Genomic DNA, 27796 nt, shown 5'->3' with positions numbered 1-27796 from the left:
TGTGTGTGTGTGCTGTTGTCCCAACAACACATAAAAACTGGTTTAATAATAAAGCAACTCGCATACAGAAACAGTAAAGTTAGAGATTAAAAATTAGATTAACGCGATTAAAAAACATAACGCGCTAAATATGACTGTAATTAATTAATCGCAATTAACGCGATAATTTGACACCCCTAATTAGAACATAGCCTAAAATAGTCTAATATAGGCCCTTTGAGAAGTTTTTTTAATAGGGGGACCAGATTTTATTTGTCGTGGTTGGTAATAAAAACCTCAACAAATTACAAGTAAAGCCTCTATTTACTGTTGGCAGGGATCAGATTGGTCAAACTAGGGACACCTGGGACATTTCTTGTACAAAACTGGGATAAATCACTGGTTTTGGATAAATCTGCTGGGACAGGGGACACAAGGCTCAAAACTGGAACTGTCCTGAGTAAATGAACGTCTATAAAACCTATAAAACTTACCCATAGTTTACTTCCTGCAGCTTTTCCTTGTTCATCCATGCTCATGTTTTCATTTTACAGGAAAAAAAAACTTGCTCTGATTGGTTGAGCGTTTTAGATCACGTGACCGAGAGCAACAGGCTGAAAAGTCTCTAGAAACACGTGGTCAAGCTAAATAAACACAAAACCGGAAATGGACTGGCGCTAAAATCACAATCATCACATCTATTGCGTTCCGTTTTGACGACAGGGATTTTATTTTGAAAGGTGTCACCGGAACACAATCTGGTTGTTTCACTCTTGATGGGGATGTCACATGATAATCAATGAGGGTATACAAACGAGCCCTCTCCTAAGTGGTCCACAAGCCGAGGCGATACCCATCTGGACAAAATGTAAGGACTTTAGATGATGAATTTACCTCGAGAAATCCTCAATATCCCCCGTGTTTTTACGCAGCGTGTGGTTTTAGTTTAGCTGCACGTTTTCAGTACAGCGCTGCAACGGGGCTAACTTGCGCCGAGTCCGAGTGTCTAAGGGAAGTTTTGCAGCTTGTACTTCTTTAGGTTGCAAGATGACAGAGCGGACCCCTCTCCTCCACTACCGCCTGTCCGCCAGCGTCAATGAGTCCGAGAACCAGGCGCGCCAGGCCGGTCATGCCGTGGAGGAGCGCCACAAGAGTCCCAGGCACCGGTCCAATCAGCCGGGCCAACCCAAGAAGCTGTCCACCTTCTTCGGCGTTGTCATCCCCACCCTGCTGTCTATGTTCAGCGTGGTAGTCTTCCTCCGGATAGGTGAGTGTGTGTTTTAGGTTGAAGGGCTCATATTCATCACGCTATTTTCTTATCCATGTGATATTATAATCAAAAACATACCTGGAGTTGTGTTTTGTTTCATTCACACGTGTTTAAGGTGACCAGATGTCCCTGTTTACCTGGGACGGTCCCAGTTTTGAGCCCTGTGTCCCCTGTCTCAGCAGATTTATCCAAAACCATTCATTTCTCCCAGTTTTATACAAGAAATGTCTCAGATGTCCCTTTTTTTAAAATTTATTTATTTATTTTTGTCCACATTAGGAATAGGAATTTATTATTATTATTATTATTTTTTTTTTTCGATTTTATTTATAAATTTCAATAGCACATTACAAAGTATGTATGTAAGTATGTATACCAAACATCATATTTATGCAATTTTTTTCCAAAAATAACCCCAAGAAAAAACAAAACAAAACAAAGAACAAAAAAAAATAATAATAATGAAAATAAAATAAATTAATAATAACAATAGTAATAATAATATAATAAAGCTAAAAAAAAAATATATAATATATATATATATATATATATATATATATATATATATATATATATATATATATATATATATATACAAATGAAAAAACGGCAGATAATACAAAGACAGATAAATACACAGTGACAGATTAAGAAAAAGACATACACAACCACGCTAAAGTATGGTGCTCATTTTATATGTGTCCATGCATTTCAAAAATGGCTGCCATGTTTTTCCAAATTTTGTGGTCGAACCTGCAAGGGTAACTCTCATCTTCTCAATGTGTAAAAAACTCATAAGATCATTTATCCATTGGTCATGTGTGGGAGGGATCGCTTCCTTCCTCCTCAAGTGAATAATTTATGCTCCTCTTTACTTTTGGCGAGGATCTGATTAGTCAAAAACCAGGAGTAAACAAAGACTAAACCAGGATTACAGGAGCAGGAGGGAATTTTAGTTTTATTTGAGGTGTCCCTATTTTTGACCAATTTGACCCAAACCAGGAGTAAACAAAGACTAAACCAGGACTACATTAGGTCTAAAACAGGACAATCATAATTTTTGACTTATCAGATCCTCGCCAACAGTAAAGAGGAGCATAAATTATCATTTGTTTAGCCAAAATACAGTCATCCCCACCCTGCTGTCGATGTTCAGCGTGGGTAGTCTTCCTCCGGATAGGTGAATTTGTGTTTTAGTTTGAAGGTTCCATATTCATTGCGCTATTTTCTGATTTATGTTATATTATGATCAAAAACATACCTGGTGTTGTGTTTTGTTTCATTCACATGTGTTTAGGGTGACCAGATGTCCCTGTTTACCTGGGACAGTCCCAATTTTGAGTCCTTTGTCTCTGCAAATTTATCCAAAACCAGTGATTTCTCCCAGGTTTATACAAGAAATGTCTCAGGTGTCCCTATTTTTTGTCCAGGACTACATTAGGTCTAAAACAGGACAATTATAGTTTTTGACTAATTAGATCCCTGCCAACAGTAAAGAGGAGCATAAGTTATCATTTGTTTAGCCAAAATACAGAAAACCGTGTTTGCAAATGACAACAAAGCAAAAAAAAAAAAAAAAAATCTAGCAACAAGTCCCTCAGATTATGACTAACACGAGAATGCACAATGTTACACGCTTTTTTCACAGTTTTAGTTGTGTCCCATGTTTAACACACATATTCTGCATATCCACGCTGTGTTTTTCTCTCAAACAGAAAAAAAAACTTGTCATGTGGTCATCCAGGAAGAGCTCCACTGTGTTCTTAAACTCAATACACCTTCACTAGAATCATTTGGATAATTTCACCCCAGGAATTTTTCATCTCTAGTAGCTGTTAACTTGAAAACTACAGCTTCATGACATCACAAGGAGGAACAGAGCATTTTGAGGTTTGGAGCTGTAGACAGACTAATAATGAAGGGTTACTTAAACACGTGTGACGAGATAACAATATTCTAACATGGCTTAGAGCTCATAAGAGTAAAATTTGCGTAATATGGGCTCTTTAATCAAATAAAAAGCTTCAAATGATTAGTGCGGTCACATTTTTGAATCCACAAACTTCTATCGACTCTTTTCTTTGCAATGAATTCTATGTGGCTAATATCACCACTTTTTTAGCACCATTAAGCTTGTGGTTTAGTAGTCAAGTTATTATAGAGGTGCTGACCATAACACTACTACAAACAATTTGATTAAAGATGAAACTATGATTTAGGCTATCAATTTAAGTTCTCTATAGGCTTATTTAAGTCTGCCTCTACTTCTATTTCAGTTTCACCGCTCGTTCAACTTCACCACTGTTTATTAAAAGCTATGGGCTACTCACTAAAACGCTGAAACATTTGCATTGAGGCTGATTGGACGACTGGCCTACGCATTTGCTTGGTTTGATCACAGAGATGGCACTTTTATTTCACCAGCATGAGATGATATGAGATTCTATTTTGCGTTTTGTAATGAAAAAGACTCGAAATTAGAATTGGAAGCCTAAATTTTACAAACCAGTACTTAAAAAACAAAACAAAAACTATCCAAGACACATTTAGAATAAAAGTTTGGCTAGTCAATAAATAAATAAATAAGTAAAGAAAAAAGTAAAAATCTCTGACTAGTGCAAAACGGAAATCATGCTGACCCGTCATAATCTATCAATAAGTCATAAATTGGTATTAAAATATAAAAAAGTACAAGTAATTTAATTTAATCTTTATTATTGAGTTTTGAGTAATAGAGGCAATAAGGCACATAATTACTCCAAAATTTATATCGTTATTTAGACTTGGACTTTGAGCCAAAACGGAAATTATTTGGACACAGTAGCTCACACATGACTTTATATTATAATAACAAAGCACAACCATGTAAATGCTAATAATACTTAATAATACATTAAAAAGTATTTATATTTTTTTCAAATAAGGATTCCCTGGGCCATGTCAGTCTTGTCAAAACCTGGCAGAAACACAGTAAAGTCATTAACACTATCATAATCTATTATCAAGGTGTTGCCATTGTAAATTTAAATCAATATTCAGACATGTATTATCGCATGGGATGGCATTAACTGTTCAGTACTGTAACTTTGAAATGCTTCTTTGGGTTGATCCCGTCATCAGTGCTTTTTTCAGGTGTTGGTGTTGTTTGCCTAACTCACTGGGGCCCATTCTTCGCATAGTCACCTGTTAAACGAATGTGTTCTTCCAGAGCTGTTATCTCGAGTATTCAGAAACTAGGCTACACTCTTTTACTTCCTTATTGTTTTCAGGGCTGCACATGTGTCAGGAATTAAACTGCTGAAATCAGTCATTTTACTACTTGTCTGGAATGCGTTGTGAAATTTTCTTACAGTAAAAATGCTCACTTCCAGCTAATTTTTTTTTACATTTTCGTTTTTGTTATTTGTTCCTGAAAAATGAAATTGCGCAATGAATAGAAACACATAATGCAATTGTACACAACAGAAGGCTTTTCCACGATTACAAAGAAGCAGACATGAAACGTGAAAGAGAAAATCTTATCTTATCTTAAAATACCATGTAGGTGTAAACAATACTTTGACTGGGAAGTTGTGCAATAAATACGGGAGCACGAGGATATATTTCTTGCGTATTACAACTTTTCACTTTTGTTTTCATAATCCCCCTGGTAATTTAGTTTGGGAGCTGGCCCCTCCCCTGCCACCCCAGTCTCGTGAGATGTCAGCTGCTGCACGGTGGACACGCTTAGGGTATACTCACATGAACACACATAGTAGCGGTTGTGTGTGTGTGTGGACTAAAATACTAGTATGTTAGTTCATGGAGACCTGCCCTATATTACTCAAAATAGATTCTTGTGATTTTTAAGGCTTCTTATTATGTTTTCTTGTTAAAAACATACCAAGATTTGTGTTTTGTTTCATTCACACATGTTTGAGCAACCCTTTATTATTAGTCTGTCTACATCTCCAAAGCTCAAAATGCTTAGTTCCACCTTGTGATGTCATGTAGTGGTAGTTTTTAGGTTTTTTGTTAAGTAGAAATGAGCAATTCCAGGCTTGAAATCATCCAAATGATTCTAGTGAAGGTGTATGGAGTTTAAAAACACAGTGGAGCACTTCTTGTATTACCACAAGGGCTGGGTATCATTCAGAAGTTGCCGATACAATACATACCTCAATATATAGGCCACGATACGATACATATCTTGTTATAGTGAGCATATGATTCAGTACGTTATATTTCAAATCGATTCGATATGGTTCCATAAAAAATAAAGGCGAAATCATGACTGTGATACTAAAAGTCTTTGTTCAACCACTTCTTGTGCAAAGTTAATATGAAACACAAACATTTTAATCATCAAAACTGTGAAAATGTCAAATGTGTCACATAAATTAGTTTCCTATCTAAAACTGTAGCACTTTAACAAAATAATTTCAGAAAATATACCAAAAAAATCTTCTTGGCGATTTATCGACACAGCAGCTCGCGACTCCATCGATACTGTGCCATCACATTAAACAATATGATATATCGATATTTGTATATTTTTGCACACCCCTAATGACATCACAAGGTGGAATGGTGTGTTTTGAGAGAAGAACTCAGCCTAAATATGCAGGGTTTTTGTGTTAAACATGAGTGAATAAAGTAAAAAAAAACACAACTCTGGATGGGTGTACATTATGGGTCTTTTAATGTCTTTTAATGAGACAAAAATCGGTCCCTGTGACGTAAGTGGTTATTATTAGATCAGGTACTTGGTTTAAAGTTCTGATATGAGTTGTTAAGGTAATAGGTAGGGGTGGAACAATATCACGGTACGATATTTGCGATATTGTGGGAAAGCTCACAATATGGTGGGGAGGCTCACAATTAGGGATGTAACAATATCCAAGTCTCGGTACGATATTTTCACAATATACATCTCACGGTACGATATTTATTGCAATATTTTGTGGAGACTAAGAAAACTTTTAATATTCTACTTTTTCCTCTTAAAATGCCTTGACAAGATTAAATCCAAAGAACTAAGACTTAAAAGTGCTTAGAACTGTTATTTCTTCTTGTAGTCTACACTGAAATAGAGCAAAGGATCATGGTCTATGTAGTTCCCTCTGTTTTTTTTTTTAGCTATTGCTACATCATAACTCTTCATTTAAGCAAAAATACTTGTAATTCAGTATATTGTGATGGTCCACGATATTATTGTGAGAACTTTGACGAGACGCTGTCACGATATTTCGGTTATTGTTACAACCCTTGGTAATAGGTTAATATTAGGGTTGAGGTTAAGGTAAAAGTTATGCAAGTAGTGACGATGGTAAAAGTTCAGGAAGTCTCCATATTGACCCCAAAATGCATGTGTGTGTACGGCTATACTGTACTACTGCTACTAAGATTTTGTTAATAATAAACCACTATCTGATAAGGGCTGGGTTTGAATTTGCTGAAAAAATAAATAGATACATTAATTTTGTAAGTGTGCAGATGTCAAGGAAGCAGAAGCAACAATCTGAAAATAGCTCAAATCAATCGCATGCATTTCAGAGCATTACGTGGTCTTTAATTAGCAGATTTTATTAACGGATTTTATGCATAGTAGGACAAGATAGTTTGTTGTTTCCAGAGGTTACATTCGCCACAGCCATTGCCATTCAAATTCAACTGCCATTCAAATCCTCCATGCTACTTAAAAACGTGAAATCGTCTTTAATCACATTTCACACAACACTGCAGAATGTGAGGGGTGCTAAACAACTTTAATTTTCTGGAAAATTTACTTTGAGAATGAGACTGAGAGCATTCATTTGTGCAAAAATAGAGTAGTTGCAAAGGCTCAGTCAGATTAATGTTAATACTAGCCATTGTATTTTAACGGTAGATGCTGTGATGCATAGTGAGAGGTGTAAAAGTGATTAATTTAATAAACCTACTCTCAATATGTTACATTTACCTTTTAATATAACAGTAGTATTACCAGTTTAAAGCGTGATTAGATTATAACTACAGCGTGACACATTAACTTGACTTGGGAGATAAATATTAAACTAAATAGTCCATGTGGGATCATGTGACCCGTGGATCTGGCCACATCAAAACAATGTTGATGAAAGCAAGGAGTTTCAAATAAAGAACACAGTTTCTGGTGTTCTGTTCAGAATTACTGTGCTAGATCAGAGAGGATGGCATTGTGTAGATTTAATTTGTCTGTTTGTGAATTTTTGGGCAATAACAATTCTGTGTTATTTTAGCATGGTTAATTTTAGGGTATAGTGACGACATTTCACTCCCTCAAAGCAACACTCTGTAATAAATGCCTTAAAGGGACAGTTCAGAATTTTGGACATAGGACCTCATTGCCTAGTGAGCCAGAGTGTTGGAGATGTGTGGAGACACTTTTTTAAATATTCCAATCAGTCCTTGTATTTGCAGAGGTCGCTGGTGCTAGGCTAGTGCATGTCAATGGCCATAGTTAGCCTGCCAGTAAAAACAGTGTAACAACAAATATATTATTACGCCAGACTGTCGATGTAAATGTCTGTGTCAATAGAATAATTTTAGAAGTAAAAACCAACCTTGCATTTGAAGGATTTATGTCTGAGCAGCAGCAGCAGTTGTACTTCCTGCTAGATAACTTGGCAGCAGTGGACTGATATATGAGAAAATAGTCCCTCAACATGCGACAATTCATGCTATGCAAGGCTAGGTTTATTTCAAACATTATTTTATCAACACAGACATTCACATGGACAGTCTGGTGTAATAATAGATTTACTTTGGGTGTTTTGTGGAGTGGGTAAGACTGTTTTTAGTGGCAGGCTAACTATGGCCACTGACATGCACTAGCTTAGCACCAGCGACCTCTGCAAATACAAGGACTGGATGGAATATTTCAAAAAGTGTCTCCACACATCTCCAACACTCTGGCTCACTAGGAAATGAGGCCCTATGTCCAAAATTCCAAACTGTCCCCTTAGTTCAGTTGTTAATAAAGTGCCCAATAGGGATGGGACATGATCTCCTACCACAAGATCTCGCGAGACAAATTTGCCGCGAGATTTTGCACACAAGTATTTACATTTGGAGTGGACAAAAAAGGGTTAAATATTGGTGAGTTACATCTTTTACAGTTCCAAAACAAGTACTAGAATGGCATCAAAAATATGAAATCAAAGACATAAGAAATCGTGAGGCCAGAATTGGAAACTAAATCATGAAATTTAAATATTAGGAATTGTGCTAAAATCTCGTCTTGTGCCCATAGACCCAGTCTCGTATCCCATCTCGTCTTGTGGAAATTGTATCTCGTCCCATCCCCAGTGCCCAATAATATTATGGCCAAACTACTCTTTAATTTTTGTCATTCTCAAAACTAGATTAAAGTTGCACTGTGTAATGGACATGCTTATGCTTCTCCTGGAAAGTTTCACAGTATTGTAGTAAATGTATAATTGGCATTTATTGAATTACAAGTGCTTTTATGGCTTGAAAAAAAAGAATTGTTAACTGTGCGTTTTTACTGTTGTCACCTCGCCTCAGATCTGGCCTATTGCTTGACCTGTTACATAACCTGCTTGTATAATACACCATGGAACATTCCAGACAATGCAATAAAACTACGGTACAATGTTTTTGATCCTTTTTGCTTTTCTGAGACGTGAGAAACCACCCACAAAACACTACATTTTCACTTCCATACACATCTATTTTTTATGGCCTCACTTCTGCAATTACAAGCTGTGTCTCACTCTTGTTTTTCTGTGTCTTTATTGTTGCAGGTTTTGTAGTGGGACAATGTGGACTGTACCAAGCCTTCGCCATGTTTTTGGTGGCGTACGTCATCATCTCGCTCACGGTGCTGTCCATCTGCGCCATCTCCACAAACGGGGCCCTGGATGCTGGAGGAGCCTACTGTATCCTTTAAAACCATATAGGGCACATTTCCCTTATTAGTAAAGATCACGCGATCCCAATAAAACCAGAAAAAATGGAAGTGGAAAAATTGTTGTCTAGCCATTAAAGCATACCTATTTTGCCCATCACTCTGTACTTAATTGTCTGATTTTATTTTCTTAATGGGTGATACACATAGGATTTGGCTGCATTGCATAGTCTTTTTGGCAAATGAAAACAAATCTTAATTATGCACAATAGATAGAATTCAGCTACTTGGAAGGGTGTGGAGGGTTACTGGTAGCTCCGGAGCTACAAATGGGAGACCTAATCAACTCTTTATGATGACATTTATTGCAACTTCAGCTCCTGTTGGGCGCTGCAGTTTTCTAATGCTGAAGTCGGTAGACTTTTGTTTTTTGTATTAAGTCGTTTTAGAATATTGTGAATTAAGCATATTATAAATACCAGTAAATATAATATTAATGATCCCCCCAACCCCCCGGTCTGCAATGTGTTCATGGCGCAAAAAGGTTGAGGACCACTGCCATAGATTATAACTATATGGCAGAAACAAGCACAATATCTGTTCTTTCTTGTCACCAACTTGTCTCCATGATGTTGATATTCCTATGCCTTGCATGTTCCTATGGGGCTTAAGTTAACAGACTCAAACCATATCCATGGAGACCAGCAGGTGACACTATATGGCCAGGTTACAGGTCAGATCTGTGAAGTGGCTACCCCTCTCACAGTCATGCTTTTAATTCATTCTAAAATGCAATGCTCACTTAATTGGCATGTGTGCCATTTATGACATCAACTGTCCATGGGCTGAAGCTGGAAATTAGCAATTTTGCTGCAGCTTAGCACAAGCATATGACTTTGTGTTGCTCAATGTTTTTATGTACATTGTCCCTGATAAATAAACAAATAAACTAAACTTTTGAATCACTTAATAATACTGATTATGTCTATATTTGAACCAGTCATACATACAGCCCTGTGTTCACATGTTCTCTGATAATCACATCTAATTTTACATTTCTGTATAAATAAACAATCCAGTGTCACATACTGTATTACTTTGCATGATACTCCAGAGATCAAGAGATTTGGTCCTTAATGTTTCTCAGACATGATCAGCAGAGCGTTAGGTCCAGAGTTCGGGGGCAGCATCGGCCTCATGTTCTTCTTGGCCAATGTGTGTGGTAGCGCCCTCTACGTTTTGGGTTTGGTGGAGGCTGTTCTTGCCACATTTGGAGTTCCAGAAGGTAAACCATACACCCTTTTCTTTTCATTATAATATATTTATAATATAATAACAGTGCACCAGAACTGTTAACATGTTTGTTCAGAATGAGAGTACTTTTGTTTTGGCTCACTCTCTGTCAAAACTTGTTTGTTCACATAATATCCACCTTGTCACAAATAATACACTTTTATACATTTGAAACATTAAAGATGCATTGTGTAACTTTTCTGGTGAAGGGTCCGCCGAATGCTTTTCTCCATGGAGATCTTATTGCTTTATCTGAAATATTTCATGTGTCCTCATGAATACCAAACCAGATCAAGTAACAGGTCAGATCTGTGGAGAGGCAACCCTGCTCACAGTCAGAATGCCTGTTTTCTAGGTATTTTTGAATAATAAAAGCACCTGTAATTGAATAAATGTAAGGCGGATGTGTTTAATGCCATATTGTGGAACATTACAGGCAGAGCGATGACATCTCCATAGAAACGAGCACCCAAATAGTTACTGTACATAATGAACCTTTAAGGCATAATATTAATCACTAACATAGTTTCACTTAACTTGCAATGGAGCATTTTAAATCAGAAAAAACTTTTATTGACCAAGTTTAATAATGTATGTTTAGTGGACTACTCTTTTTTTTTTTTTTTTTTTTGCAAATGGGCCTATTTAATGACTGATGCTTTATGAACTTTGTAATTAAATGTACTGTCATAAGTTTTGGAAATCAGATTCTAATCAATACTAAAACCAGTATTAAAATGTGATTTTTAATTGACCAAGAAAATCACTTAAACATGATAAAATTTCTACCTTTCCTTAACAGTTTCAGAATGAACTAGAACTAGATATGGTAGTTTAAAGAAACTGCTATTATTTTGTGCTGAACATTAAAGTTTATTCTCTAAAAATATTATTGTAGTACTGGAACTTCCTTAGTATCAAAATCTTAGTATTTTGTGTAGTTTTATTAAGGATTTGGGACAGAATTTGCAATACGTTCAAGTTTCTTTTTTCATTTTTGCAAATGGGCCTATTTAATGACTGATGCTTTATGAACGTTGTAATTAAATCTACTGTCCCTCTTTCAGATGGCATTATCACGAGTCAATACCAGGTCCTCCCTTCAGGATACTGGTGGTCCCTTCTCTACGGGACAGTCATTGCTTTGCTCTGCCTGGTCGTGTGTTTGGTTGGGGCTCATATCTATGCCAAAACCTCCTTCCTTATCTTCCTCGTGGTGATGGTTGTCCTCCTCACCATCTTCATCAGTTTTTTCGCCGTGACGCCTCGTGTGGTGCAGCTGCCGGCCGAGGCCACCCTGAACCCCAGAGGGAACGGGACCCTGGGCCCCACCACCGCCAATTTTACAGGCTTCAAGATCGATACGCTCATGGGGAACCTGTGGGGTAAGCGACATGCATATAGAATGTACTGTAAACGTAAAGGCAAGGCAAATTTATTTGTATAGCACAATTCATACACAAAGTAATTCAAAGTGCTTTACAGAATCAGAAATACATTAAAATCACAATGCAAACAAATTAAAACATAAATACTCATCATAAAATTAAAAAGAGGGAGAGAGACATTAAATGATAGAGAAGAGTGCAGAACGAAAACCTTTTGAGCCTGGATTTCAACACCGTCAAAGCAGAGGCCTGAAAGACTGTTCCAGGTTTTAGCTGCATGAATCTGAAATGCTGATTCCTCTTGTTTAGTCCTGACTCTGTGCACCAGCAGGAGAGCGGTCTCTGAGGTCCTCAGAGTGCGAGATGGTTCATATGGCACTAACATGTCACAGAAGTCAGTGCAGAGACCTGAGCACAGGAATTATGAACTTCTTGGTTTGAGTCAGGACCTGAGTTGCAGTATTCTGGATGTACTTCTCTCCAAGTCCGCTTTAGACAGTTTACCTTTGATTTTTTACCCCTAGCTTTATAGCCTGTTTTGAAGGTTTCAGGGAGAGAGACTGGAGGTGACAGCTGACAGACTATAACTTGACTATAACTATGACTTCTGTCTTGTCTGAGTTTAGCTGGAGAAAGATATTTTGCATTCACACACACTGATTTGTTGGATGAGGTGGCAGAGTGAGTTCACTGGTCTATAATTGTGGTAGGACACAGTATTGCTGCGTATTAACTGGCCTAACAGGAGCATGTAGAGAACAAAAGGGGGCCCAGGATCAACCCCACAGGTCAGGCACATGTGAGCGGAGACACAGTTTCCAATTTCAACAAAATACTTCTAGATAGGACTTGAAGCAGTTTAGTGCAGTACCAGAAATGCTCACCCTTTCCTTTTTAAAGAGCAGGTAATCTTTCTTAGTTTTCTATTCTAAATTATTGTTATAATACACATGGGAAGTCAGTGGTCTTATTTCTTTTATTAAGTTTTTGCAATTTAAAATGTCCAAATTATGATCCATGGGTGCCTTATATTATAACTATATAGCAGTCTCAAGCACAGTATGTTTTCTTTAATTGAATGTAATTTTCCTTGAGGAGATTTTATCACCTAATTGTCTAAATGGAGATGTTATTGCTATTCCTTAAATGCTCCACAGTATGTTATTAAACTTAAACCATACTATATCTATGGAGACAAGCAAGGCAAGGCAAGTTTATTTGTATAACACAATTCGTACACCAAGTAATTCAAAGTGCTTTACAGAATAAGAAATACATTAAAATCACAATAAAAACAAATCAAAACATAAATAATCATCATAAAATTAAAAAGAGAGACATTTATTACATAAATTAGAGAGAAGAGTGTGAAATGAAAACCTTTCAGTCATATGCACAGCTAAATAGAACCGTTTTGAGCCTGGATTTAAACAGCGTCAAAGCAGGTGATGCTATATGGCCAAGTTACAGGTCAGGTTTGTGAAGTGGCTATCCCTCTCGCAGTAATACTTTTAATTTATTCCAAAATTCAATGCACTCACTAATTAATATATAGACAGATGCCAGGGCCTCATCACAGCCAACTTCACAGGCTTCAATACTGAAACTTAAATAGCAGGTATTATGCAAAATCTTTTAAAATTTTCTATCATATGTTATAATGTTGCTATAATGCCTGGAGAGGTTTTAGGTATCAAACATGCCAATTGGAGTATTTTAGTGATCTGTACTCTCCTTATGGTTAGCTGTAAAATTCTGTGCAATGCTTAGTCCACAAGTTTATGTCACTCATGCTCTCACACGATAATTTTCCATAAAAATACAAAAACATGATACAAAACTGTCCAGTGCCACTTGACTTGTTTTCAGCGAGAATAACATTTTGAAAACAATAAAAGAACATGGTGAGCTAAATATGTTATGTTTTAGCAGTTAATACCCCATAGAAGTAAAATACCCCCTCTTTATAATGTTGAGCCACTTGGAACACTGCTAAAATCTTTCAAAAACATTATCTGGACTAGTTTTTTAGAGGAAGATAAGGTATACTTATTTCATTTGACCCAGTTGCAGAGCCTCTATTCTTCAAAAATATGCCTCCCCTTTTCAGTGAACTATGATTTAGAAAAACAAGACAACAGAAAAGTAAATGTATATATCGATGTGCATTGCCATAGCTCATCTCTGAATGTCTCAGATATTATGAAAATTGAACTGGCATTATATTAAATGCGTGTTTCACATCTGCCATCTACTGGTAAGAAAAAGCAAATAAATTTACAGAAGAAAGCTTTCAATGTGATAGTATTATGTAGTTCTTTTTTAAGTTACTACAATTTCATAGTTTAATAAGTGATGCCATATTTCACAATTTAAAGGCGCATTGTGTAACTTTTCTAGTGGAAGTTCCTTCAAAGGATTTTCTCCATGGAGCTGTTATTGCTTTGTCTGGAATGCTTCACAGTATGGTATTAAACCTTTCTGTGTTCATGGAGACCAAACCAGACCAAGTTACAAGTCAGAACTGTGGAGAGTAGGGTTGGGCGGTAATACGGTATTATGATATCCTGCGGTATCAATAAATAGCAACAGTATCAGTTTCAGTACCATCATTAAAAAAAATCTGCAGCATATAAGGACCTAATATAATATTATATTTTATTGATACCTACATTTGTTTGCTCAGCACAAAAGAATGTGTAGTTGTGTTTTCAATTTAATGCTATCACGATTTAAAACAAAAACTGTAATGTTTCTTTTAACTGCGTGGGGAGATGACGTTCGATTAGTTTTGATCCGTTGTCACGTGATGCTCATAAGGGAGACCAAGACAAGACGGCAAGTCAGGCTGCAAGTGTTTTGTCCCCCCCCCCCAAAAAAAAAAAAAAAAAAATACTAGTACTTCTGCAATTTGGCAGCGTTTTAGCTTCAGGCACACATTTGTTTACACTTTACAGAAACGAAACTTAAAACCACACGGCTCATTTGCATAAACTATGAAGCGCTGAGAAAAACTGCTCGCTCCTTGTGCGTTGATGCGGTTCAGCTTCTGTCAGACTAAAGGACACGACTCAGTAGAATATGAGTGTTCTTTCTGTGACAGAGGATGCATTGGAGATGGTTCATGCGAAACCTTTTAGAGATTATAAGTGCGGCTTCGTAGCTTACCAAAGTCATACTGAAACATTTTGGTAATACGGTAATACGGAGATTTAACGGTATCAAAATTTGGATACCGCCTAATCCTAGTGGAGAGGCGACCCCATCAGAATGCCTGTTTACTAGGTATTTTTGAATAATAAAACCACCTGTAATTGAATAAATGTAAGGTGGATCTGTTTAACTAGGGTGACCAAATGTCCGTTTTTCCCCTGACATGTCCGTATTTTGAGTCATGTCCGGGTTTCAGTACCGTTCATTGGGAGCATTAAACTGAGTGTCTCTCGTAGCGTCTGTGACTCAGAAGGAGCGAGACACAAACAGTCGGTCAGTCTGCAACATACCGAAGCACAAAAGCACATTTAACAATGACTTGTACAAGAAATTCTCCATTTTCCGTCCCGGTCGGAACAAGTGAGAGGCCATGTGCACAGTTTGTGAGGTGAGAGGACAGTGTCCCTCGTTTATCGCGGGGGTTATGTTCTAAAAATAACCCGCGACAGGTGAAATCCACGAAGTAGTCAACTTTATATTTTACAATTATTCTATCTGTGTTAAGGCTGTAAAACCCCTCAGCACAAACTTTATACACTTTTCTCAGACAGGACAGTTACAACACTTTTTACTTCCTTCTTAAAATTTATTGCTGTTGTCGTCCTTGTGTTATTTTCATCCTTCTTTTTGTAACAAACTGAAGATTCATTTATTCCGTAATGGAGCCCAACAGCGCAGAGTCCCGCACGGGTCCATTTTTGGAGACCCCCAGTACAACACCGCACCCGCGCAGGACAGGACTGCACCTGCCGGTTAACCTGAGTTTATATCAAACTTTTGCGCTGCCTACTCCACGGACTGAACCGAGACTAAACCTCATGGAGGTGCGGAGCTGAGCAATCGAGCAATTGCCCGATCGCGCTTTGCGGACAAACTGCTCGGCATTTTCTCTTTAAGTCCAAGATTAGTCCTGGTTTAGACCTGGTTTAGTCCTGACCCACCCGTGTGTAATTACTACCCGCCTGTAATACACAATACGCCCCCCCCCCCAAAGGTGTCCGGGTTTTCACAAACGGAAATATGGTCACCCTAGTTTAACGTCATACTGTAGAACAATGTAGAGCAATGACGTATCCATAGAAACAAACCGGTGAAGTACCCCCAACCAAAAAGTTACATATTGCACCTTTTAAATGGCTTTTCCTCGATATTCAAATAATACATGCCAGTACAAAACAGTGAATGATGCTATTGTCAAAACTGGCCCCACATTCGTCAAGGCTTTGTAACAACTTGATTAAATTTATTCAGTCAAGCCTTGGATTAATGTGTCAAACTGTACAAAGAATTTCAGCTGCGTGATGTTTCCATTGTGCTGCAACAAGCTTCAAAAATGGATTCTGATTCCGATCTCAGTGACCAATCTGTCACTAGCGTAGCAGGCCATTAAAACCTCCACCGTGGTTTATTTGCTCTGTAATTTCCTCTGTAATTTCTAATTCGATGCAGTTTTCTCCTTATTACTGACTGTAATATAGTGACCAGCCTACCCCATTTGTTTACCGGGATTTGCAAGCATGTGATTTCTAAGCTAATTGACCTAACTAAGGGCCATGTGATTGGAGCACACTCATAATAATCCTGTTTCAAAGTACCAGAGGCCCCGTTGCCAACTGTAACTGCACATTTTTCAAACAGACATTACAGAAATATGACAAGACTGTTTAGGGAGTTAATGGGCTGCCTCTGGTCCCTAATGATAATAAGTGAGTTATGAATGGATGTTAGTTTGTGCAATTATATTACAGCAATTAAAGGTGCAGTATGTAATTTTTGTCTGCTACTAGCCAGACTGGCACCACCTAGTGCCTCTGCTCAATTTCATTTCACTCAAGCGACTAGGTCAGGAATCAGAATACACTAGACAGTTTGCAAGAACCCTGGAAGTTGTAAACCGTGCACCGGCCAATCAGCGAAGTGCTTTGACGCCATGACATCAAACTCAAGCGTCTGTCTGTGTCCCTTTTGTAGAACAGCACAACAGTAAACAAAGCGGTCGAGATGGATGTAGACAAAGACAGACATTCTGTGTTGGCAACGATTCCCGAGATTGAGGATTTAAAGCCGGAACAAAGAGAATGTTTGGTTAATTATATCAAGGGGAAAGATGTTAATGTCCTCCTTCCTACGGGATTTGGCGCATTGCATACGTCACGACCAAATAGCAGCGATTGGTTAAATAAAAAAAGTATCCGCCTACTGTCGAGCGAACAAATCCTAATGCTGCAAGGTCAGACAGTTTCCACGAAGTTAAACTGGCTGATGAATCAGGCTAGTCTGCTACCTTCTTGTTTCTATAAAGAACTTCTCAATCTTGCATTTATTTAATTATAAGTGTTTATTGCTCAAACATGAGTTGTGAAAATGCATTCTTGCTGTGAGCAGATCTGACCTGGAACTCAGTCTGGTGGCATTGCCTGCATGTCCCCATGGGGATTGATAATTCATTGTCATTCTGTATAACATTCTAGGCTAAAGCAATAACATTTTGTGACCTCTTGACCCATCATGACCTTTTAATACAGAAGAAGTCCAAATATTTAAACTTCTTCTTTTTGCAATTCAAAAGCCCCAAACATCCTCTGAACATGTAGGGGAACTTGACCAAGTATTGCTTCTTCAAAATGATGTCAGTAGAGCAGAAACTTAAGCAGTGTATATTTAATTTATAAAAGCTTAGGGAGTATTTGCAACATGGGTTAACATTTCTAGTTTCCTGCTTATCTCCATGGAAACATCATTGCTTTGTCTATAATGTTCCACAGTATAGATTAAACCTTCTTTCATGAGGGAGACAAGCAGGTTACAGCACTACGCTACGTTACAATTCAGATCTGTGAAGTCACCCTTATTTACAAAGAGAATTATAATTGTATTTTTGAGCAATGATGGATATGTTTAATGTCATACCATGGAATATTCCAGGCAAAGTAATAACATCTCCATGGAGACAAGCAGGTCTCCACCAGAAATGTTGTGCAGCTATATCCTAGAACACATATAGTACGTCCTTTTCTGTACTTGCTTTTGCTCTTGAGGATGTCATAAGCCTAAATGTTTGTAAATTGCTTTTTATTTGCCCTGTACTTAGTAGTTGTTTTAGTGTTTTACAGTTTACAAATGAAATCGATTTTGACTAATGTATACTCCCATTTCTGATTGATTTGCCGTTGCTTTGTAAACAACACAAAAGATAACTTCTCCTCTAAGCTGTAAGCCTTTGTAAAGTTTGTTCATGCACAGGTGAGAGAGAGAAAGTGTTTGTCAGGAAACTAAATCAGACTTTTCGGGTGGAGATGGATGGTTCTGAAAGTTGTGTTCCAAAGCCTGATCTCGTGCTATCTCCACTCACAGCTGACTACGTGGAGGATTACACTACAGACAAAATGATGACCTTCGCCACAGTCTTCGCCGTCATGTTTAACGGCTGCACCGGGATCATGGCCGGGTCCAACATGTCTGGTGAGTACAAGCAGCGGCACTAAGAAGAAGGTATAAAGGTCCTATGTCACACAAAATTGACCGTTGTGAGCTTTAAGCCATGTTACAATGTTGTTTTCTCATCAAAGCATAGCTGGAGTTATGTTTTGTTTCATTCAAGCATGTTTGAGTTATCCTTTATTATTACCGTATTTTTCGGACTGTAAGTTGCACCAGCCAAAAAATGCATAATGAAGAAGGAAAAAACATATATAAGTCTATAAGACTATAAGTTGCACTTTTTGGGGGAAATTTATTTTATAAAATCAGCGACGAGGAACCGACATTTCATATTGAAATGCAAGTTCTAGTAATAACAATAGAAGAGAGAACAACACACTGTTAACGTCACATCTGAACCGTTCTTCAGATAACTATAGCATAAACAACAGAACAGAACAAGTTTACCAAGTTAGAATTATTCCGGCCTTTCTGAATTCAGACAGGATGGTTTCGGTGTCACTGAAGTCCAGGCTTTGTCCATCCATCCAGTGACTTCCATGAAAATTGTATGGTGCACCCTCCCGGTGTCACAAGTTTCTCGCTCACTCCAAACTTTCTTTCTGCTGCTTGATTACCGTTTTTGACTGCATATTTCGCAACTTGCAGCTTGTAATCTGCAAAATATGATTCAATGTTCTCAGTTGTCTTAATAAGTCTGGTTAAATTAAAAATTTTCAGTAGTAGAGAAGTAATGGTTTGATCGACTGACAGGACAGCGGCTCTTTCTGCAAGAGACATGTGCAGTAGCGCCAAGTCACAGTGGTGCAGGAGGAATAGGAGTAGCAGATACTAACACACAAGCCTAGAGCGCCCTCTCGGGGTTGTCAGTGTGAAAATGTTAATATACAAGTCGCACAAGAGTATAAGCCACAGGACCACCCAAACCATGAAAAAAAGTGTGACTTACAGTCCGAAAAATACGATAGTCTCCAAAGCTCAAAAAGCTCTGTGGTAGTGGTAGTTTTCAAGTTAACAGCTACCTTTTCCATTTAGTTTAGTAGAGATTGATAGAGAATTTCATGGATGAAATTATTCAAATGATTCTAGTGAAGGTTCATAGAATATAAAAACATCAGGGAGCGTTCCTGTATTACCACATCACAAGATGGAACTGAGCGTAAAGCCTAAATATGCAGGGTTTGTGTGTTAAACGTGTGAATGAAACAAAACACAACTCCAGGTCTGTTTGTGGTGCAGAAACAACATTATAACATAATCAGATAAGATCAGATAATGGCATAATATGTGCCCTTTAATAAACAATTTGTTTATTATGAATTTAGTCATTGTTCAGACTATAAAATAAATAGGGGTATTATAAAGTGGAACCTAGTATTTTTATGTTTGTTGTGGTAAATTATAATTAAAAGACTTATCGTTTACTTGTAGGGGACCTCAAGAATCCCAGTTACTCCATCCCTCGTGGAACCATCACAGCCGTCATCTTCACGTACATCATCTACAACCTGCTGTGTGTGCTGGAGGCCTGCTCGTGTGACCGGTCAGTAACAACCACACAATGTTTATACAGCTAAAAAACTAAAAAAACATTTCAAACTCCTTTTCCAGGATTTATTCTCAACTCAGATAGTTTCTAATTTTGTGTGTTTGTGTAATAATATTTACCAGAACAGGAAATCCCATGATCAAAAGTTATCTTGGTCATCTTTTTGCAGTTATTGAGTTAAAATAGCTGGGGCTGGGAAAAGAGAAGTCAGGAATTAGGAACTACACTGACCACGATCCTTTGCTCTGTGGTTAAAACTTCAGTCAGAATGTGTGAAATTATCTTAAAGACTTGTCAGTTTTCTAGAAGAGTAATTTCTGTCATGCAGTAAGTTAGTGTCATAGTACTTGAGACTAGTCTTGGTCTCATCTCAGACTTGACTGCTTGTATTCGCTCTTTTCTCAGTCTTGAAGACACTTGGACTCGGTCTTGTCTCGGACTCGAGGTCTGACACTCATCGAAAGCAATCATATTTCATTACGGCCGCTGCTGTCAGCAATAAACTTCTTACTATGACATGTGGCTGAACTTAGCCTAATAAAAGTGCACAAATGCATCTGTATTTGTCACGATGTGCGTTTGGTAAATGTGCAGAGGCTGGTAGAGGCAGTAAGAGAATGTAACTTCAGTTAGGAACTTGACAAAACAGGTTTAAAAATCCTACCCATTTTCTTCACTTTTTTCCACAGTTTTCTATAAAGTGCCAGTGGAAGTTCTATTAAAAAAGTGGTTCTCAAACTGTGGGTGTTCAAAAAAGGGGCACAGAGTGTTTACGTGCAGTACAGTTTTCTTATTTTAAGATTAAGTTAACAATAATCAGAAAAAAACGGAGATAGATTTGTAAAAACACTGGTTTAAATGTGCCAAAATAACTGTAAAATATAAAGAAATGTCGAAAATTACAAAAATGGTCTCGATTTGGTCTTGATTTGGTCTCGATGGGCCGTGATCTTGGTCTTGTCTCGGTCTCGACCCTCAGAGGTCTTGGTCTTGTCCTGGTCTTGGGACCCTGTTGTCTCGGACTGGTCTTGGTCTCGATTAGTGCAGTCTTGACTACAACAGTACAGTGAGCCTCCTCACCTAACACCATTGTATTTTAAGGTCTGGTCTGTGATATTAAAATACATTCTAGCTGGGTAACATATTTTTTTCATGACTGAGGCCGATACTGAAATTCACAAATGTTATTGTTTTTAAAATGCAACAAACTTACCCACAACCCTATTTCACCACCAATGAGAAACCTCTGTACTCCCCTGCTGTGTAGTGATTGTTGTGTATAAATAAAGCTGAAGATCGTCCCTTCAGTCAGTCCAGGTAGTCAGCCGAACCAACCAACCAAGAGATTTAAGGCCAAAAGCAATACTATACAATATAAATGGATTTAAAGTGAACAGCTACGTTTTTGTCTTTTGTTTAGTAGAGATGGGCAGTTCCAGAGCTGAAATGATCCAAATGATTTGAATAAAGGCGTACAGAGTTTGAGAGGAGAACTAAGCCTAAATATGCAGGGTTTTTGATTAGGAAACAAAATTATAACACAGATCACAAAACAGTTTAATATTCAAATAAATATAAAACAATGATTCTGTATTTGGTAAAACGTATCCATTGAGATGTTGTGTTGCAGTGGTATGACATCTTGAAAAAACATGAAGCTCTCTCTTTCTCCTGTCAATCCATGTTACAGTCGCTCATCAAATAAATGCCCCAAAATACAATCAAGGCTTCATGTGACTGAAGTTGTTCTAATGAATCATGAGCTAATTGAATCTCTGTCACATGTTATCAAATCTGATTTGGTTGCAAACTGTAGTCCTGATGTAGAAACGGACTTCTCTCTTGTTTTGGAAAGATTTTGAAGGAAGTTTTTTAGTTCAGTTTTTTATAAAAGCTGCACAGACATTTCAAACTTGTAAAAAAATGTCTTATGTAGTAGAATTGCTTGTACCAAAATACACTGTGTAGCTTTTCTAGTGGATGGTCTGCTCTGCTGCTTGCTTGTATCCAGTGAGAGATTTTATTGTCTTACCTAAATTGTTCCTTAGGGCCCATTTGCACGAGAATGCTCGCGGGTAAAAATGACAAAATATTTTATCGGAAGTGCCTTTCGTTTAGATGGTGACGCCGTTTTTGGGGCTTAAAAACGCAAAAATCTGAAACCACCTTCCAGAGTGGAAAAGTGGAATGGCAGGGTATCCCCAGGTTTGACTACCACAAATTTAAGACTTTTTTAAGCCCTTTTTAAGACCACTTAAACGCAAATTAAGACCAACATCGCACCCATTATACAGGCGAAAAACACCAAATCCAATTCTAATAATAACCAGTTACTCACTGCTTTAAATAACAAAAAATACTTTTATTACAAAATCTCATTCAGAACTCATTTACAGTAGTATGCATTGCTTGTAAAAAGGCAATTTTTTTTTAAAAATAATATTCTAACACGATAAACTAAGTATTGTTTGTGCATACTCCAAATTAGACTTTCATTTATATTACTTGATTTGACGTTGTTCTTTTTTTTTCCTCCTTCCATTTAACATTGCACTGCAGCCTGGGTGAGTAAACAAAAAATAGACTATTAAAATTTAAGACCTTTGTGAAAAAAAAAAAAAAAAGACCTGGACAACATAATTTAAGACTTTTTAAGGCCTTCATTTAGGAACATGAAATTTAAGACCCTACCCTGAATACGTTCCGTCATAGCGTTTCCATCTACACTGCCCAAGACGCAAAACTCTGGTCAGATCTACTCATGTCATCTACACATTTACGTCACATACATCACCACCTAGCGTCGCCACCTTGCCGCCTGGCATGCATACCCAATCGAATTCCACACACTTTTGCGTCACTGTATGCACGCAGATTTCATCCCAAAAACGCTCGTCTAAACGCGAAATAAAAAGTGAAGACGCGATGCCACTTTTGCGTCTTCTATTCAGACCGTCATCATATAAACGTAACGACAGTATGGCATAAAACACATGCAGACAGGCAGGTGGCGACACAGTCCTAAGTTACAGGTCACATCAGTGGAAAGGCGACCCCACTTACAGTTACAGTACACGTTTTTCAAGGTGAACTATGATAATACCAGTAAAAATAAAATAAAATCCAAATATACAAGTTTAATACCATACTGTGGGACATTCCAGGCAACGCAATAATATTTCCATGGAGATAAGAAGGTGGCGGACCCCTCACCAGAAAAGTATCACAGTGCAGCTTTAACGAATGACCATTATAACCGCTTAAACACCGTATCCGTCACCTTTTAAATAAACCGTACAATCTAAATGAAAGCTGTTTACTGATAACGCTGTAGAATGAGATGTTCACATGTTGTGTTAGCGACAGATCAAATCCAATACTTAGTGACTATCAGATAATGCAGACAGAGCTCATTTTCTGCTTCACTACACGCAACAAAGCCATCACAGGAGCAGGCATTTTGAAAAGCGCCTACTCTCCCCCCGGCGTTATCTGACCGCAGGTGTCACATAATCAATCCCAACGCACTGAACTTGAAGTAGTATTGGAAAAAAAACACAAAAAAACTACACAAGCGAAAGAATTAATAACAGATGACCTGGCTGTTCAATCCAACATTGGTTTGCATTGATTTGTATTCAGGGTATTGATGGAGGAAAGAATGAAAATATATATTAGGTCTATGGGCCTGTTTACACGAGAACGCTTACGGGTAAAAACGACAAAATATTTGATCAGAAGTGTGTTTCGTTTAGACAGTGACGAAGTTTTGGGGGATTTAAAACGCAAAAATCTGAAAACACCCTCCAGAGTGGAAAAGTTGAATACGCTCCGCCGTAGCGTTTGCGTCTACACTGCCCAAGACGCAAAACTGTGGTCAGATCTGCTCATGTTGCGTACACGTTTACGTCATATACCGTATTTTCCACACCATAGGACGCGCTCATAAACCTCCAACCCCATCAAAAAACGATGCCCCGCAATCCAGCGTGCCCTATACACGAATCCACTCAGGGTGTCCCAGCACGACGCAGCCACACTCATCACCCCAAGCGGACGAGGAACGGAACGGAGGAACGAACCGAAAAAGCGAGTGCAATGTGCCACTTCTAGCTACAACTGAACAACTGAGTCACTGCGAACACGGCAACAATCCAGCGGTCCCAGACAGCACCCTCCCTACACGCCACAATTGAACAAAGCCGAGAGTCACCGTGAACGTGCCAAACAAAGTCCCACTGACTCATCCAACTGTTGTTTCATTTAATGACCAGTGCGGTTTATTTGTGAAAAAAGTTCGAAAATAGACCATTCAATGACAGTGCGCCATATAATCCAGAGCGCCCTATAGTACAGAAAATACGGTACATACAGTACACAGAAACCTGGCATGCATACCCAATCGAATTCCACACACTTTTGCGTCACCGTATGCACGCAGATTTCCTCCAGAAAACGCTCATCTAAACGTGGAATAAAAAGTGAAGATGCGACACCACTTTTGTGTCTTCTGTTCAGACCGTCATCATATAAATGTAGCTTATATACAGACCAAATATCCTTCTAAAAACTTTAAAACATGAAAAACAGAACTAGTTCTCAGTGGTTCAAAGTTATTTGTCTTAACGTATGCATTCAGAGCATCCTAATTATTCACCGCAATGAGTTTATAAGCGCTTTTCACAACTTTCAGAGGCCAGAGCGGAGTTTTGCTGCAAAGGAAAATAACAACTAGCATGCTAACTCGCACTTCATGATTATCGGACAATAAAATGCTTTCTAATTAGATGCACGCAGCAGAATTCTTTTTGAACTCAATAGCTGCTTACAATAAATCTACTGGGGCAAGACAAATTTTTCTCAGATGCATGGAAAAAAAACAAAAACAAAATCATGGTCTTTACTTCACATGAGATTTTCTTTTTTAAACATGTTCCCCATTAACTTTGCTTTGTTGGCTAACTCATTGCGGAGTGTTGTTTGGTCATGATTTGAGAGACTGATATCGCAGAATGACTTCCATGTTTCAATCAGGAAACTATGACCAAAAATCTGGCTTATGCTTAAGTTAAAGGTGCTTTGTGCAACTTTTCTGGTGGAGGGTTCGCTACGCATGTACTATAGGGCTGAACGATTTGAAGAAAAAAATAGAATTGCAGTTTCACCCATGATTTTATTTTATTTGTTTCCAAATCAAGATTCAGTGCACATAAACATTTGCAAACATCACAGAAACTTACATCATACCAGAGTCCTGCACCAGGTTGGGTACCTGCGGGTGCCCACTGTGACTACTACTGTCAAAAATCCATCATCACTTCACAGGCATTATTTATTGAGCAGAAGAAACATGATGAGATGCTGGACTTTTGCGCCACATATGGACTGAACCTGGACTAAACCTGGACTAAACCAGGACTAAACCAGGTATGAGCCAGAACTAAGGCAGAACTGAACCAGGACTACACCAGGTCTAAATCATTAACGTTTTTATATTAAGTTTATCATCATCATTATTATTACTATTACTAATCTGCATAAATAAACTCAACTTTACAACATATAAACCATAACCACACTCGACTCACATCAGCCCGTTTGACATTATAATGTATTTTAATGCCGCTTTGTCACATTTATTGACATTTTAAAGACACAAAACTTAAAACCACATGACTAATTTGCATAAACTTGCTCTGAAAAAAAAAAACAGTTCTTTCCTTGTGCACTGATTCTGGACTAAAGGACACGTCTCTGTGGACTATTGGTGTTCTTTCTGTGACAGAGGGATGTTGATGATGCATACATGTGTGAAATAGTTTACGAAACAAAACCTGGTCCAGTTTTCACTTCTTACAAACCGTCTGACCTCGCAGCCTTAGAATTTTGTTCGCTCGACGGTAGGTGGATACTTTTTATCATTTAACCAATCGCTGCTATTTGGTCGTGACGTACTGTATGGCTCTTTGTTGATTGGCTGGTGCCCGAACTTGCACTTCCGGGGTTTTTGTGAACCGTCTAGTGTATTTTGATTCCTGACTTAGTCGCTGGAGAGAAATGAAATTGAGTGGACGCACTAGGTTGCGCCAGCCTGGCTAGGGTCAGTTAGGAGCACTGCAAAAGAAGCGCAGCTTGGACGTTCCCAAAATCGTGATCGTGATCGAGATTGTTCAGCCCTAATGTACTGCCTACTAATGTTATTGCTTTGCCTGGAATGTTCCATGATATGACATTAAATACATCCCTGTAGCATTTATTCATTACGGGTATTTCTATTGCTCATAAATACAATAATTCCTTCTGTGAATAGGGGCGACTCTCCACAGATCTGAATTGTAATGTAGCGTAGTGCTGTAACCTGCTTGTCTCTCTTACGATAGATTTAGTTTAATGTTTATACTTTGAAATATTCTTGACAAAGCAACAATATTTCAGTGGAGACAAACAGGTGGCGGACCCTCCGTTGCAAAAGTTACGCAGTGCACCTTTAAGTTTATATTACCCTGGCTAGTACTTTTTAACAATTTCATCTGCAAAAAAGTGACAGAAGCTAAGTAGTAAAAAATATAAGCTGAAAAATAAAGATTGTGCCAGTAAATATGCAAAATATGCCAAAATTTGAACAAGCAGATTCCTAAAGATCGTAACAGTGTGCTTAGAAAGTGTTTTATTTTATAGTGTATTTGCCTTGATTTAGCAGTCTCGGCTAAATGTTTGCAGTGTTGTGAGATCGTAATCCTGGGCTGTTTAATGTCAACAGCTGCTAACAACCTCATCACCTTATCAAGTTTATACACAAACATACTTACCCTGACGCTGCACTAAGTATTACAACTCCTTTACAATTCTCTCTTTCCTTCCTCCCCCCTCCCTCTCGGTGTCTCTCTCCTCCTCTCATCCGTCTCTTTCTATCTGTCTGCTGCAGTGTACCAGGGCTCAGTATTGATGGGGCTCTAAAGGGGTAGTTGCTGGAGTGCTAAACTGACATGACAGGGCTATAAAAGAGCTACAAGAATCGATAGAGCCATCATTTACCCTGTCGTCCCCGTGTCCGTGCCGCTCATACTCACACATACTGTACTGTACCTGAGGAAGTTTGAGCTGGGAACGGTATGAGCGACTAAAAGAGTGCTTTTATAAAATACAGTTTTGGAGTAATTGGCGAGGGAGGTGAATGCTGTACTGTATATCACTGTTTAGTAGGGATCTGATCCAGCTTTTTCACTCCCGTTCAGTGTGACGTCACCCATCGCTGGAGCTTGTGATGCTGTCGGTTATAGCAGGAAATTGAAGACAGGCTCTATATTAGGAATAGGATTTTTTAATGTACAAAATAGTATGACCAAAGGCTGTGCAATTAATCGAACTTTGATTGCAATTTTGATTCACGTGTCAAACGATCTCCAAACTCATATAATCAAGTTGAAACGATTTTAAAGCTTAACATAGTTTATTTTGGGATATTTTTATATAATTAAGTTTATTCATTTTATTTTTAAAGTATAGCGATTGTAGAACAGCTGGATATATAGTTTATTTTGGATACATTTCTGTTTTTCTATGCCATATTTCATTTCATGTTCAAAGTACTGTATATTTTATTCATTTTATGTTTTTTACATCTCAAAACTGCTCTAAAGTACTTATTTGTAGCCTATAGTTATTTTCAATTTGAAAATTGTGTGTAAATTATCAATAACAAAGTGTTTTTTTGAGACAGAGAATTGCTGAATTAATGCATTGTGTCACAAAAACAATAACTGTTTGAATAATCGTGATTTCAATCTCGACCA

General features: G+C 37.9%; 1 protein-coding gene across 1 annotated transcript in view; it reads left to right on the top strand.

Annotated features, from left to right (window-relative positions):
- Nucleotides 1-765: 765 nt before the first annotated feature.
- zgc:153039 (uncharacterized protein LOC767698 homolog) overlaps nt 766-27796 on the top strand; it is a 148357-nt gene continuing 121326 nt past the window's right edge. Inside the window, exons 1-7 of the mRNA XM_055166791.1 lie at nt 766-847; nt 1019-1246; nt 9016-9150; nt 10267-10404; nt 11480-11797; nt 18368-18475; nt 19886-19997. Coding sequence (XP_055022766.1) covers nt 769-847; nt 1019-1246; nt 9016-9150; nt 10267-10404; nt 11480-11797; nt 18368-18475; nt 19886-19997 — 1118 coding nt within the window. The 5' untranslated portion in view covers nt 766-768. The remainder of the gene's footprint in view (nt 848-1018; nt 1247-9015; nt 9151-10266; nt 10405-11479; nt 11798-18367; nt 18476-19885; nt 19998-27796) is intronic.

This window comes from Boleophthalmus pectinirostris, unplaced genomic scaffold (genome assembly GCF_026225935.1).
Source record: "Boleophthalmus pectinirostris isolate CB_2022bp ecotype Guang Dong unplaced genomic scaffold, ASM2622593v1 HiC_scaffold_9, whole genome shotgun sequence".
Taxonomy (NCBI): domain Eukaryota; kingdom Metazoa; phylum Chordata; class Actinopteri; order Gobiiformes; family Gobiidae; genus Boleophthalmus; species Boleophthalmus pectinirostris.
The sequence above is the reverse complement of the archived record's forward strand: the minus strand, read 5'-3'. Positions and strand labels throughout refer to the sequence as shown.